A 15,318-nucleotide genomic window follows, 5' to 3' on the forward strand; every position below is an offset into this window, starting at 1 on the left:
GAGAGTTGGAAGAGAGAGTAGCAGGAATGACTGAATGTTCCCAGGTTAAGCAGTCTTCCTGATTGGTCATTTTGGAATAGGGAATGATTGTATTCTTGTACATTTCTGTGATATGCCATAGTATGGAGAGGGTTTGGACACTATATAACATAGGGGATATGTTGTAGATTCTGTATGACCTTAACAACTCTTTGGGATGTTTATAAAACAAGATCCTGGGCTGGAGAGATGGCTTAGTGGTTAAGTGCTTGCCTGTGAAGCCTAAGGACCCTGGTTCGAGGCTCTATTCTCCAGGACCCACGTAAGCCTGATGTACAAAGTGGCACATGCACCTGGAGTTCATTTGCAGCAGCTGGAGACTCTGGTGCACCCATTCTCTATCTACGTGCCTCTTTCTCTCAATAAAAGCAAGAGAGAGAGAAAGATCCCAAGGAGGCTGAGGGCCAAAGGAAATCAACTTGCTCATTTCTCAAGTATGTGGGCCTCAGAAGAGGGCAAGAACATAATTTTTATTCCAAATCCTATTATACCTTTTACTATCCTTTCCAAATGAGTAATTTTGATACATAAAAATGGAATTCTTGTTTTGTAAATCAAGTAGGTTTTCTTAAGCATTACAGTTGTTTTATCTTAGAAACTCCAATTACTAGTAACTGTGCTACACTACACTATATGTAGGGTTTTCTCTTGAAAGGTATGTGTTCCTATACTGTGGGCTTAATTAGAATAATTATAAATAGGTTATTTTCATACTTCTTGAACATTAATTTTTATATTATTTTAGTTTTTTATATACTTTTACTATATGCATAAATATAGATGACTTGCTAATGCATCATATGGCAAAAAATGTAGATTAATTGTGAGACATGATGACTCAAGGGAAACTTCTTTCTGTTACTGGAATCCAAATCAAGCCAACCATTTTATATGAGAAAAAACTATAATATTTTATTTTTGCTTGGTCTGTGTTTACTACTACTAAATATCTCTTAAATCCTAAATTTACCAATCACTTCACTCCCTTCCTATTGGAAGAATAATCTTATGTCTCGTATCAAGTTCATGTGAAGAAGGACATTAGAGAGAGATCTTATAATAATGTGTCTCAAGTTTTTGTTTGTTTTCTAATGCTTTCTGCTTCTACTCCCAGGGCGCTTACCATTTTCCATCAGAGTTCTCCTGGAGGCAGCCATTCGGAACTGTGATGAGTTTTTGGTGAAGAAAAATGACATTGAAAATATCCTAAATTGGAATATTATGCAGCATAAGAGCATAGAAGTACCATTTAAGCCTGCCCGTGTCATTCTGCAGGACTTTACGTGAGTCTAATGTCATTTAGAGTCATCAGCCTTTCAACTAGCAAAAAGCGTTTTACAGTGGCTCTGAAGTTTGTCGCTCACTATCCAGACACTTCTGAAAGCAAAGTGCTTTTCTCCTTGTAGTGAGTGTAAACAGGAATATCTGTGGCAGTCTCAGATACATTGGGACTCTACCTTTTCCAGTGGACGAGATTTGTGTGGTCTCTTTTGCCCAAGGTGAACCCCAGTATACCTGAAACCTGTTGTGCAGCCTGCAAGGAGGGATGAGGCCCTTCACGAGGCTGGAAGTGCTGAGCCTCCACTCCCATGCTGGGAGCCCATGCTTCCTCTGTAGCCTCTTGATTGAGACAGAATACTTCTTTTTTTGTATGTTTTCTTTTTCTTTTTTCTTTTCTTATTTATTTTATTTATTTGTTTTTAAATGCAGAGCTTCTCTATAGCTCAGGCTGACCTGGAACTCACTGTAGCCTAGGATGGCCTCAAACTCACCTCTATCCTCCTACCCCAGCCTCCCCAGAGCCAGGCTAAAAGGTACGAACCACTGTGCCCCAGTATACTGCCATTTTTAAATGATGCTATTTTATTCCTTTCATGGACCCAATTTCTTTTTTTTTCCTGTTTTTGACACTTTAATGTGTGTACTAGTGTTATTTTACCTTATACCTCCCAAATTGCCCTCTTATTCCCGTCCTAGTCCCACTGAAGCTTTTCCTAGTGACTCCCATCTTTTTCATGCTTTTTGTTGTGTTGTTTTATTTAGTTTTAGGGTTACTTGAACGAGCATGTGTGGGAGGTTATTTAGTGGAGTACGGGCAAGTTATCAATGACACAACACTGAAGAACATGACACACACCCCCAGGACTTACTAGCTGCCATTAGCTCCAAGTGTGTGGCATTGTGAGCTATTTCTTTATCCATGATGAAATACTGACAGGCTCAGTCATGTGCAGATAACCACAGCTGCTGTGAGTTGGAGTATAATGGCCATATTATATCCAGAAGACAGCATTCCATAGACCCGCTCTCTCCTGCTTTTACATTCCTTGCACAGGAGGGAATTAATGCCTGGTACTGTAGACCTGGCCAGAAAGCCTGTGGCTAGGGAACTTACTACTGTTGCTATGCTAGATGGAATAGATGTGAAATTGCCTTAAAATATTTATATTTGTTCCTGTGGAATTAGTGCTGCTGTCAGCCTCAATCACGGAAGTTTCTTTCTTCTGTGGTTAATGCAGAGATGCATAGCTGATACAATTGCTGAGAATAAGTGACTGTTGTGTGCTCAACCCTAAACAGAACATCTAATTTCTTTACCTAAAAAAAAAATCTTCCAAAGTCTATAATTTAAAGATAATAGAAGGATTGATTCACGTAACAGAAATCCAATTCACAGGCCATTTTTCTGAATTATATCCGCTCCTTTGAATTATATTGAATTTGCAATTGCATTTGTCTGCCTTGTCTAAGACTTTTTCTACCCACCATGTGGCTGGAAGCAGTCACAGTAATAAGCATTCCTCAATGTGAACATTCCAGCTTCCCCACACTTGGTCTTTGTAGACCATGTTTTTATTAAATGAATATAGTGGTAAACTTCTATGAAGAGATTCTGCTCCATCAGGGTTTATTGCCTATATGATTTCTGCTCAAGGAAATATGCCTAGAAACACTCACTTTTCTTAGTCATGCATGGTTAGCTTGTGTTGAGATGGCCCCTTACATATATTTTCAAAGACTGCAAATTCTATTTCCACATGATTAAGGCTTGCTTCTCCCCCTCTTCTAGGGGTGTGCCTGCCGTGGTGGACTTTGCAGCCATGCGTGATGCCGTGAAGAAGTTGGGTGGAAATCCAGAGAAAATAAACCCTATCTGTCCTGCTGATCTTGTGATTGACCATTCCATCCAGGTTGATTTCAATAGAAGGTGAGGAGGGTTAAGATGAATTCCTGCCTTTTCTGCTTTCGTGTAAAATCTTGGTTTATCTCTCTCTCTCTCTCTCTCTCTCTCTCTCTCTCTCTCTTTAATGTGTACACATACTTGAAAAAAAAACTTTTGGGGAAATTTATACTGAACATAGAATTTCCAGTGAATATCTTTTAAGGGGAATGTATGTCTGCTCTGATTGGAGCCAGCTTGTACTCTGAGCAAGAGCACACACACGGAGTTCTGTCCTTAGAGCTGGTCAGTAAAGGTGTGTGTGTCTGACTTTGGAAGAGTTGAGTTTTTTTTAATTTACTGGAGTTTTCTTATTTTCACTGTAAGTAACTGTTCTGTGTGTGTGCCATCTGTGCTTCTGTAACGCTCCTTGTTTCTCCGTGTCTCCTCTGGTTTCAGGGATAACCTCTCCTCTCCTCTCCTGTCAAAGTCCTCCCTGCCTCTCTCGGCAGACATAAGTTCTCCGCAGTCCTTTACTCTCAACCTGCATCATGTTCACATTGTTAGACTTCCAGTCTGTGGTAATCCTGTAGTTACAGGACTTCGCCATCACCCTTGAATTATCCCTGAATTAGCTTGATTACCGCACCACGGGCTCCCCAAAGAGAGAGCTGTGCATGTAATATGCACTTAGTGTACTAAGCCAGATAACCGTGAGATTCCCCTTGGGTCGAATGAGAATGATGATAGCTACGTTAATGTTACTACTATACCTGTAGATGGGAATCATCTAAAGTTCTAAGAATGTTTCATTTCTTTTTTGTCTGTCATTTCACTCTTGATAGCCCAAAGTGTAGATGTTAAAATGTCTTAGTTGTTGAATTGGAGAGATGGTTCAGTGGTTAAGGCACTTTCCTGCAGAGCCTAACAACCGACCTGGGTTTGATTCCCCAGTACCCATGTAAAGCCAGATGCTTAGGGCGGCACGTGTATCTGGAGTTTGTTTGCAGCGGCTGGAGGCCCTGGCGTGCCCATTTTCTCTCTCCCTGTCTCTTTTTCTGCTTGCATATACATAAGTAAAATGTTTTAGTAATGGCAACTTTTTACAAAGGAGTAAATTAAACATGAGATAATGTGGTTGCAAACTATTAGTTTAGGGCTGACCTCTTAATGAATTTTTAAAAAGCAAGTATTTCTGAAGCATAATACACATGGTAGGTACAGTTTTAACCCACTGAGAAGATAACTGCAAGGTCCATATTTGCAAGTCAAGTAGTAATATGTCAGTTTTCCTGACTTGGCTTTTCTTAATGAGCTTTACTTTATTCTTAATAAGTTTATTTTATTCTTCAGCCTTCTCCAGAAGATGTTGTTTGAAATGGAGTCATAAATGTCTTCAGAACAGTAAACACTGCTGTGTAGTCCCTGGCTTCTATATGATACACAGAAAGACATAGTGTTATAAATGTACACCACTAGAGGCCAAGTGACAACACTTGAATGACTTGTTGGAACCCAAAAGACTTGATAGTCAAACTCGAGGGAAAAAGAAAAAGCTAGTGGCTTTTTCCCTTTGACTCAAAATGGCATAGACAAGTAGAAAAGAGCTAAGACAAAACCCTATTATTTGTCCTTTATCCAAAAGGCAGAGTTTTAACCACCAAACCATGAAGATTTTGTTGGGCATAAAATCAGCCATTTTGGCTAGAGAAATGGCTCAGTGGTTTGAGATACTTGCTTACAAAGCCTGCTGTGCCTGGTTCAATTCCCCAGCATCCCTGTAAAGCTGATGCAAAGTGGTACATGCATCTGTGATACTCACAGTGAGAGATGGAGCCAGGAAAATCCCAAGCTCATGGGGCAGCTAGTCAAGCTTACAATGTGGCAGGAATGTCAAGAGGCCCTGTTTCAAAGAAACTTTCAAGTTACCCTTTGATCTGCATGCCATAGTACATGTGACACACACACATTTTTTTTTTATCTGTACTTGTCAGATTTTAATTATATAATTAAGATGTAATAAAAAAAAGTCATGAAAATGCTGTGACAGGACTGTACCCAAAATATTCTGAATTCAGCAAAAATGAAAGAAACACACACTTTTTTTTTAAAGTCAGTAAAGAGCTTGTCTTGGAAGCATAAGCATCTGAGCCTTATCCCAATATCCATGGAGAAATGTCAGGGGTGATGGTGAAGCCCTGTAACTGCACCTGGTAAATGCTTTCACCTTTAGTCTGGGCTCCAAAGAAATGCAAATGGAAAAGAGCTGCCACATATGCAGTCTAAAGGAGAAAGGGTTCTAAGCTGAGGAGGCATGGGAAGCAGGCTTTCTCACTTAAAAGGCTACCTGAGGATCAGCACAAGGTCACTTCTGTTCACAGTGCCACTGATCACATCAGAGAGTTGAGCCAAAATAAGCTAGAAAAGTACAACCCATCTTTTAGAAGAGTAACTGCAGGGTTATAGAATATTGGTTTGGACATAGGAAAGAACAATCAAGCAGTTTTAAGAGGCCAGCAACTAGACGTTTTATGACTGTAAACTCGCTCTCAGTGGAGAAAGAAGTAACTTTTCAACTTCACCACTAGAGAAATTAGATACTTACTGGAAGGAGCACTTTATTTGAATTGAAGCATGAAGGGGTTTTTTTTTGTTTGTTTTTGTAAATGTTATAGTTTGTTTGAGAGAGAATGAGCATGCCAGAGCTTCTTGCCACAGCAAATGAACTCCAGACATATGTGCCACCTTGTGTGTCTGGCTTTATGTAGGCATTGGGGAATTGAACCTTGTCCAGCAGACTTTGCAAACAAGCCCCTTTAAACACTGAGCCATCTCCCCAGCCCCAGGTTTGTTTTTAAAAAAAATTAAAAGAAAATGTTATTTTGTATATGTATACTGTCTTTATGATAGACTTTTATAAATTTAGAGGAAATAAATGAAACAAGAAAAAGGGGGGAAATTTGAAAACTGCAACAAATATATTATTTGGAATAAATATAAAGGATCAATATTCTTAACAAATAAAGAACATATGTAATCTATTTAGAAAAAAAAAAAACAAAAACCTGGGTATGGTGGTGCATACCTTTAATCCCAGCCCTTGGGAGGCAGAGGTAGGAGGATTGCTGTGCATTCAAGGATACCCTGAGACTACATAGTGAACTCCACGTCAGCCTGGGCTAGAGCAAAACCCTACCTCGAAACATAAATAAATAAGTAAATGGACAAATATAAGTATATATTTCACGTTAAAAAGAAACACAAGTGGTAAACATTATTAAAAGGCTTTTCAATCTTAGAAATAATAAAAAGGTAAAATATTAGAGTCCATTTTTTTAATCAATAAATTAATTTAAAAAAAAACAAGAAAGTGCCAAAAAGGAAACACTATGTATACTGCCACTTACACTATAATTTTCAGTAATGGAAAGGAATATGTAGTATTACTAGAAATTTCTATATCTTTTATTCTAGGATTTTTGCTTCCTTATACCTTAATAAATACTGAAAATTCAGAAAAATCTTCATAGTAATGTTCACTGAAGTATTTATAAATGAAAATGTAGAAGCTAAGTGTCCAACATATATGAGTATTAAATGATGGCACATCCCTGGAGTCAGTAATGAGGTAGTCGCTCGGTTTGGTTTAGGTGTGAAGTGCTTTATGACGCCTGGATCATGCTCAGGCTGTAGCTCAGCGTGTCGGAAGCTGAACTGCATCTGTGATCCCCGGCTAGATCTAAAGTTATGCAAGAACCGAAAGAGGTGCCAGACTGATCTGAGTCATTTCTGGAATTATAATTAGTCTTTGTTTATTTTTACTATGAGAAAGTATTATTTGATAGTCTAAAAAATCTTTTAAGAGGGATGCAGAGGTGACTTAGCAGTTAAGGGACTTGCCTGTGAAGATTTGATTCCCCGCTACCCATGTAAGCCAGATACACAAGGTGGTGCATGTGTCTGGGGTTCATTTGCAGCGGTTAGAGGCCCTGGCATGCCCTTTCTCGTTGTCTGTCTGTCTGTCTGTGTCTCTCTCTCTCAAATAAATAAATATTTTTAAAAGTCATTTAAGAGAATAAGCCACTCAAAGGGAAACATGATTACCATTATTTTACATCCATGGATATTTAAGTGGGCTTTGGTCACTCTCCAGTTAATGTTGCATATATCCAAACCAGATAAATTCAGTATTCAGACAAATGTGTTTGGTCTCAGTTTTAATGTGTTTTTTTTTTGTTGTTGTTTTCAAAGGAAAAATTAAAAATATAGCCATAAAGTATTACCTATTTGATAGTAAGGATGTTTCCTCAAGTCCCACATCAGAAGTAATAAAAGTGGCCTCACAAAGTTATAGCTAACTTTGTTTCTTGGAGACTGTCACTGAAGCTAATGGGCTTGCCCTCATTTTGCCACGGAAGGTCAGAGTACTGGTGGAGACAGTCGAAAGTATGCTGTGCTCATGGTCATTAATGCATCTGGTTTTCCACCATGAGTTTTTTCTTCCCTTTAAATACTTGCTTCCATCAACCATGGTTCTATTTTTTTATAAACCTTTCTCACTTACCCCATAGTAAAGAAAATGCAAGAGAACTTACTGAATCCAAATATGCAAATCTAGTGAATGTACTTACATTATAATTAGAACATTCTTGTTAGAAAGGCTTTCATTGTGGTAGTTTTCTTTTTTTGTTTTTCAGTTTTGATTTTGTAATTTGACATTCTGACCTCTTCATTTTCTTAAGGGATTGAATGTGATGTGTGGAAACATAAGTTGTGAGCCTATTCCCAGCTCTGTTCCAGAAATGAGCTTAAAAAAAATACTGGGTAAGGGGTGTTAGAGGGATACAGTTTCACTTAGTTATTTCTAAGCTCTTTGGCTAGTTTGAATATTAGTTCAGCTCACATCAACTTTAAGAACTGAGAATGTAATATTGTTGTAAAGTTTGATGTTGTAATCTTAGAAATACCCCTTTATCGTCCAGTAAGAGTTTCATAATAATTTCTGACCAGATTTCATAAGTGTGAAAACATTTTTATAAATATTATTTGTGAATTTCTAGAAGTCCAGTCCATGTGATTCTCAGACTCTATGAACTATATCCAAGTGTGAATTTAAATAATGTAACTAAGGAGATTTTTTTTTTCCCATCTGATTGTGAAGCTATTCATATTCACAGGCTTAAGAGTTCTTGGAGGCTGGAGAGATGGCTCAATGGTTAAGGTGCTTACCTGCAAAGCCTAACAACCTAAGTTCTATTTCCCAGTACCCATGTAAAGCCACATGTACAAAGTGGCAAACACATCTGGAGTTTGTTTGCATTGGCTGGAGGCCTTGGCACATCCATTCTCTCTCTGTTTCTCTCTCTTGCCCGTTACAAATAATTTTTTTTTAAAGAGTTCTCTAGATTGGAGCTGGGCGTGGGGGCACACGTCTCTCAGTATCTGGGGAGTTCAGTATGTGGAATTCAAGGCCAGTCTAGGCTACTTGAGACTCTGTTTCAGAAAAGAAAACAAAACAAAGTTAACTCAATGAGGTTCATTTAGGAAGCTTTGTTGGTCTGAGTTCATGGTCCTGTCTGCATGTTCCCTGTGACCGTGAATTGTAATGTCAGGCATTGAATAATAACACCCTTATTATTACTTGGTTCCTTCTGCTTCTCTTGCTAGGCCCCTAGCTGCATGGGCAGTGACTGTGCAGCTTTTGCCATTTTTGTATTCCCAGCAGGGCATTAGATAGGTAGTCAATTGACAGTTAGGAAAAGGAAGGGTGGGTAAGAAGTAAGATGGTTAAGGTAGAGACACCTAGGGCCAGTCAGACATGGGTTCAGAGGACACTGTCATTGATCAGTCACCGACCATAGACAAGTTGTCAAGCTTTCCTGTGCCTTAGCTGCTGCCACTGGATTGAGGATAGCATGAGGGGTTGTCATGACGACAGAATGAGGTGACGTATGGTGCACTTTAGCTCCTGCTGCCATTCTTACTGCTGTGGTTCCTGACTGCTCCTGCAGGAAGCAGTGTGGGGTAGGGAGCAGTTGTGTAAACTCTGACTTGGACTGCCTGGCTTCAGTTCCACTTTCACCATTCCCTGTCTGTGCGTGCCCAGCTGCTTCTTAACTTCTCAGAGTTGCATTTTCACTTTAACAACTCAAAGCTCTATGATAGAGATGCAGTGAGCAAATTAATCAAGCATTGAGATCATAGCTGGTTCCAGCAAATGTCAATAAATGTTATGACAGGTCATGGATGTGAAGGCTTCCTTAAATGTCTGTGCTGCTACCGTCATATATGTCTTGAGTTCCTGTGAGTCAGACTTTAGGATTTTTTTAAATATTTTAATATTTCTTTATTTATTAGCGAGAGAAAGAGGCAGGTAGGGAAAGAGAATGGGTGTTCCACAGCCTCCAGCTGCTGCAAACAAACTCTATAAGCATGCACCACCTTGTGCATCTGGCTTACATGAGTCCTGGAGAACCAAGCTCCAGTCCTTTGGCTTTGCAAGCAAGTGCCTCAACCACTAAACCGTCTTTCCAGCCCTAGGGTTACTTTTAACTTGAATTCTGCTTACCTTTTTTCACTGTATATGGTCGTGGTAGGGATCATTTGAACCAAATAATCAGTTTACATCAAGTATGTGATCTACCTCTCTTCTTTCAGATGGAAATAATGAAATTTCTAGTGCCTCCCCATAGGCAAATGTAGTTGCCATTTTGTTTATTCTTCACCAATAAATTTGACCAGTAACATGTTAAGCCCTGAAATTGATGCATTTAGTTTTTCTCTCTGACAGGGCAGACAGTTTACAGAAGAATCAAGACCTGGAATTTGAAAGGAATAGAGAACGATTTGAATTTTTAAAGGTATGGGCAGTTTGCATGGGGAGTGCAGACAGGTGTGCAGGTGGACCGAGTTGAAGCTCATGAGATAGCCATGGTGTTTCTTTTGTTCAATCCTAGTGGGGCTCCAAGGCCTTTCATAACATGCGGATTATTCCCCCTGGCTCCGGAATCATTCACCAGGTGAATTTGGAATACTTGGCAAGAGTAGTGTTCGATCAGGACGGATATTACTACCCAGACAGCCTTGTGGGCACAGATTCGCACACCACCATGATTGACGGGCTGGGCGTTCTCGGTTGGGGTGAGTCCTCCCAGGTTCTTATGTTGTGCTTTGTCCTAGAGCACGTGTCGTAACTCGCTCTGTCGCCATGACATCTCAGTGACACATACTTGTATAAGCCCCAAGTACAGGAGGGATACATTTTGTCTCTCTTGTTTATTGTTGTATTTTTAGTGCCTAGAAAAATGCCTTATACCCAGGAGGTGCTCCATTTTGTTTGGGCTCTAAACTGGAAATAAGTTTAGGGACACTTTACATAAGTGAATATCAGCTATATTGTTTATTAACAGTGGAGACTCCATTCTCTCTCTCTGTTGCTCTCAAATAAATAAACAAATTTTTTTTTTAAAAGGACTGGAGAGATGGCTTAGTAGTTAAGTGCTTGCCTGTTAAGCCTAAGGACCCCAGTTCAAGCTCAGTTCCCCAGGACCCATGTAAACCAGATGCACAAGGTGGCCCATGCATCTGTAGTTTATTTGCTATGGTTGGAGGTCCTGGCGTGCCCAGTTTTTCTCTCTCTTTCTTTATCTGTCTATTGCTCTCAAATAAATAAAAAATTATTAAGTAAGAATAAAATAAAATTTAGAAAAAGAAAAAACAGTGGAGACTCGCACACTCTGCTTTTTGTGGAGTGGGGCATTATATTACAGGTATTTGTGTGGTTGAAGGGGTGCACACTTTAAGAAGCATTTGTTAAAAATTCTACAAAGGGAATACAGAAAATGAACTGTTCCTTATTGAAATACAGCTCTGTACCAGTCCAACATGCTGTCTGAATTGATTGAGTTTATGGGTGAGGCCATAGCGAGGAACATGAGAGCATTACTCTATCCATTTGTTCATTGCAGGTGTAGGTGGTATCGAAGCAGAAGCTGTCATGCTGGGTCAGCCAATCAGCATGGTGCTTCCCCAGGTGGTTGGCTACAGGCTAGTGGGAAAGCCCCACCCTCTGGTAACATCCACTGACATCGTGCTCACCATTACCAAGGTAATGAATGATACACTGCTTTTGCTGTGGAGAGTCCAAAGTCAGTGACAGAAACGTCCTGGAGTCTCTGGGGTCCTGTGTGCATTTGTGCTAGCGGTCTTCTGCGGTTTAGACAGTCAACTTTATTTTGTTCTTTTTCCTAATTTTAGACATTGTGGTATAAAGCACACAGACATTAAAAGGATATTCTTATTCTCATTACCTGGATTTAAGAGATGATAATATTCTACCAGGCTTGTTTCAGAAGCTGTCTGTTCTAAGGCAGTGGTAGATACTATTTGTAGTTGAAACTGTCCTCCCTGTTCTCCAAAATAAATTCTGTTGTGGGCTTATACGATTTGTTTCCATACATGTTTATACCTCTGCTACATTTTTTGTTCATGCAGATCGTTTAAAAAATGTAAATGTTAAATTATTTCTATAAATAACATCCAACTTCTTAAATTCTCTGTGTTATGTTACATTTATTGTAGTAGATATTTCTACAAATTGGGAAATTTTAAGCTTTTTTAAAGTTCTTTCAGGAAACCCATCTTTTATGTACATGTTCTTGCTTTGCAAATACGACAGTCTCATTTTTTTTTAACTATTAGCAAAAAGTAGTGATTTTTTATTATCTTAAACACAGTTTTTTTTTTTCCTGGTTATATAGCTTAAAGAACTTCTCTGTAGACACTGTACTGAAAAAGGCCAAAGGTTTCTCTTTGATTAATCTTTGTGGAATTTGGAATTGTATTTATCTGGCTACCATAGAAAATGCCAGGTTCATCCACTATTTTCAAACATGGGTCTTGCGCACAAAATTTGATAAGAGTCCACGGAATCAAAATACTTTTCCATGCAGTTGGCAGCTGCCTGTGCAGCTGGCTTCATGCAAAGCCAGATCAGTCACACAGACTCGGCATTGGCTGACGGCTAATATGGAAAGATATAGGTGTGTATGTTTTGTTACATTTGACTTGTATCTATAGCAAAAATTTTGTGTATTATAACTTTGAGGGCAAATCATATACTTAACTAGCATAAGTACACAATAATTGAGTTTATTTAAAAGCTCACAGAATTCAATTTTTATTCACTTGTGGACATTTTTAATGATCCATCTAGAAAAACCTTGTTTAATGTTATTTATAGTTTGGGCATGACTTTTTTTTTTTTTTCCTTTTTGAAAACTAAGCTATTTCAACACACTCTTGGGTTTATAAGAGGATTGGTAGATAGTACAAAGAGTCCCTTAATGTGAACATCTTACATAACTATGGCATACTAGCTAAAACCACAGAGTTGGCTGGAGAGGTGGCTCAGTGGACAAGCCCGTGCCACACGTGTACCTCTGTGTGCCTCAGTTGATCACACTTCCAGAGCCCACGGGACCTCAGATGAGGTGGAAGGTGAGGACAGACCCAAGAGTTCTATCATGGTGTACACGGGAACATGTGTGTGCACACACACACCCCAAAGCAGTTTTTTCCTTTTTAGAGAAAGAGAATTGGCATGCCAAGGCCTCAGCCACTGCAATCGAACACCAGACACTTGCACCACCTAGTGAACCTGTGCATCCTTGGGCTTGCCTCACCTTTGTGCATCTGGCTTCATGGGATCTAGAGAGTCGAGTAACTGCTAAGCCATCTCTCCAGGCCCCCAAATCTTTTTTTTTTTTTTTGGTTTTTTGAGGTAGGGTCTCACTCTAGCCCAGGCTGACCTGGAATTCACTATGTCATCTCAGGGTGGCTTCAAATTCACAGCAATCCTCCTACCTCTGCCTCCCGAGTGCTGGGATTAAAGGTGTACACCACCATGCACAGCCCAAATCAATTTTTAATAACTAAGAAGTTAATATTCATGTGTACTCCTAACCACACATATCACCAGCCATCTCAGTAAAGTCTTTGCCATTTCAGGATCCAATCCTAGATGCCATATTGCCGTAGGCAGCATTGCTTTTTATTTTTTTAAGTCATCTAAAACATATTGGGCTAATTTATTAATTGTGTTCACATTTAAGGTCAGTTCATGAGAATTGCAGAGATAGTTCTGTGTTTTGCATGTGGGCTCTCAAGCTTTCCTGTTACTTCTGCTACATAGCACCTCCGGCAGGTTGGCGTTGTGGGCAAATTTGTGGAGTTCTTTGGACCAGGGGTAGCCCAGCTATCCATTGCTGACCGAGCTACAATCGCCAACATGTGTCCAGAGTATGGAGCAACTGCTGCCTTTTTCCCAGTTGATGAAGTTAGTATCATGTACCTGTTGCAGACAGGTAAGTAGAGGACTGGGAAAGCTGAGGGCTCCTTGTTAAAGGGCCTAGAATGCTGAGAGCCCAGCCTGCCTCTGCCTGTCTCACATGGTGCCCTTGTATTAGAGCTCCTTGTTTTTTCCCCACTCTGTGAAGTCAGCACTGTGTTGATGCAATCTGGGGATATCTGGAGGTGGAGGTGCTACACCCAGTAGAAAGAGCTCTAGCACCCCACGACCCTGACTACTGACACTGGTTTTCAACTTCTAGTGTTTTTATGTTAAACGAAAGGTTACAGGGAGTGGAACTGTTTGTTACCTGTGGGTTACCTGTAGTATACCAAGCACTGGAATACACTTCTTTATACATCTATAAGGTAGACTGATTGATTGGTTGATTAAGTCATAGGAGGGAAGACTGAGGACTAGAGAAATGTTGTTACCCAAGATTAATTCATAGCAGAGCTGGAATCCAAACTGACAGCTGCCTTGCTTCACTCAGGGAAAACTCTGTTATGTCTCCTTTGGTTGCCCCAAAATGGAAATGACACTCTTCATAGGAAGGCATTTTATGTGAATGGACCTTTAATTTTGTATAGATTTTTTACTTTGAAAATAAGTTGTTTTTACGTTCTCAGGTTTATTTTAAAAAACATTTAATATTCATTCAGTTGTTAATTGAGTACATTACTAATATATGATCTAAACCCTAGACACACAGCTCGAAATGAGATAAAGCCCTTCTTCTCACAGAGCTTCCTCTCCTGAGAGCTAGGACACAAGTAAACATGCATATGTGGAAAAAGAAAATGGGGAGGTGGGGTGCCTAAGAGATTCCTAGGCATGGGAACATCAGCAAAAGGCTCATGGAGCTGAGAATTGAACAGATAAAGGAGTAAAGTGAAGGGACAAGTAGTGGAAAGGATTTTTGAAATTTGTATAGTTTCTGATAAATAGAAAATAGAGCATGACCAAATTTCTCTAGAAGTAAAGATTGTGTTGAAAGGCTTAAGAATGTGTCTATTAAATATAACTACTCTAGAACTGTTTGTCAAAGCATTTGAAGTAAAAAGGATGCAGAAATAAAAGAACCACATAAATGTTTGAGGGTGTCAGCCTACAAAAGAGGGGAGGCAGTAGGCATCCCAAAACCAGGTCTGTGAGGGTCTTTGTGATCCAGAACCAAATTCTTAACATCAAACGGAAATGAATATCCTACAGCTGGAGAGTGAAACTGTCTCTTCCTCGCCCTATGGGAAATGTTTTCTGTGCATCTTCACAAAAGATGTCATGGGAAATACTGAGCAGTGGGCCAAGCAACGGTGGATACCGTGAAGCTCCATACAGCCGTCTTTTACGAGGTCTGTACTGGACACCTGTGACTTGACAATTCCATTGAAACAGACAAAACATTCTGGTTTTGGTGGGTTGAGCTTGTAGTCTGAGAAGAAACACTGCGCTTCTGTTGGACATACTTTATGAACATTATCTTCTTACCAGGTTCTTGGTAAGAAAGGGGCTCAGGGTACAATCTGATGATACAGCAATGTAAGTTAATACTTGGACTTTGAAGGCAAAATCAGGTTCATATCCCCTTTCTATCAGTTAGTGGCTGTGTGCCATGAGAAAAAAAGGTTAACTAATAATTTTCCGGAGCTAGAATTTCCTTGTCTGTAAATGAGAACGATAGTACATGTCTCATAAGATCATGATAAAAGACCAGAGTTGGAAGTAATTCATTGAAGTCATTTAGCCTGTAGTTCCGGACACATCGGAAGTG

At 39.6% G+C, this 15,318-nt stretch overlaps 1 protein-coding gene across 1 annotated transcript in view; it reads left to right on the plus strand.

The window, feature by feature from the left end:
- Aco1 (aconitase 1) overlaps nt 1–15,318 on the plus strand; it is a 58,669-nt gene that overhangs the window by 20,929 nt on the left and 22,422 nt on the right. The window contains exons 3-8 of the mRNA XM_045153230.1: nt 1,154–1,322; nt 3,110–3,247; nt 9,990–10,059; nt 10,156–10,339; nt 11,167–11,306; nt 13,392–13,563. Of these exons, the coding sequence (XP_045009165.1) occupies nt 1,154–1,322; nt 3,110–3,247; nt 9,990–10,059; nt 10,156–10,339; nt 11,167–11,306; nt 13,392–13,563 (873 nt within the window). The remainder of the gene's footprint in view (nt 1–1,153; nt 1,323–3,109; nt 3,248–9,989; nt 10,060–10,155; nt 10,340–11,166; nt 11,307–13,391; nt 13,564–15,318) is intronic.

This window comes from Jaculus jaculus, chromosome 1, assembly GCF_020740685.1.
Source record: "Jaculus jaculus isolate mJacJac1 chromosome 1, mJacJac1.mat.Y.cur, whole genome shotgun sequence".
Lineage (NCBI taxonomy): Eukaryota > Metazoa > Chordata > Mammalia > Rodentia > Dipodidae > Jaculus > Jaculus jaculus.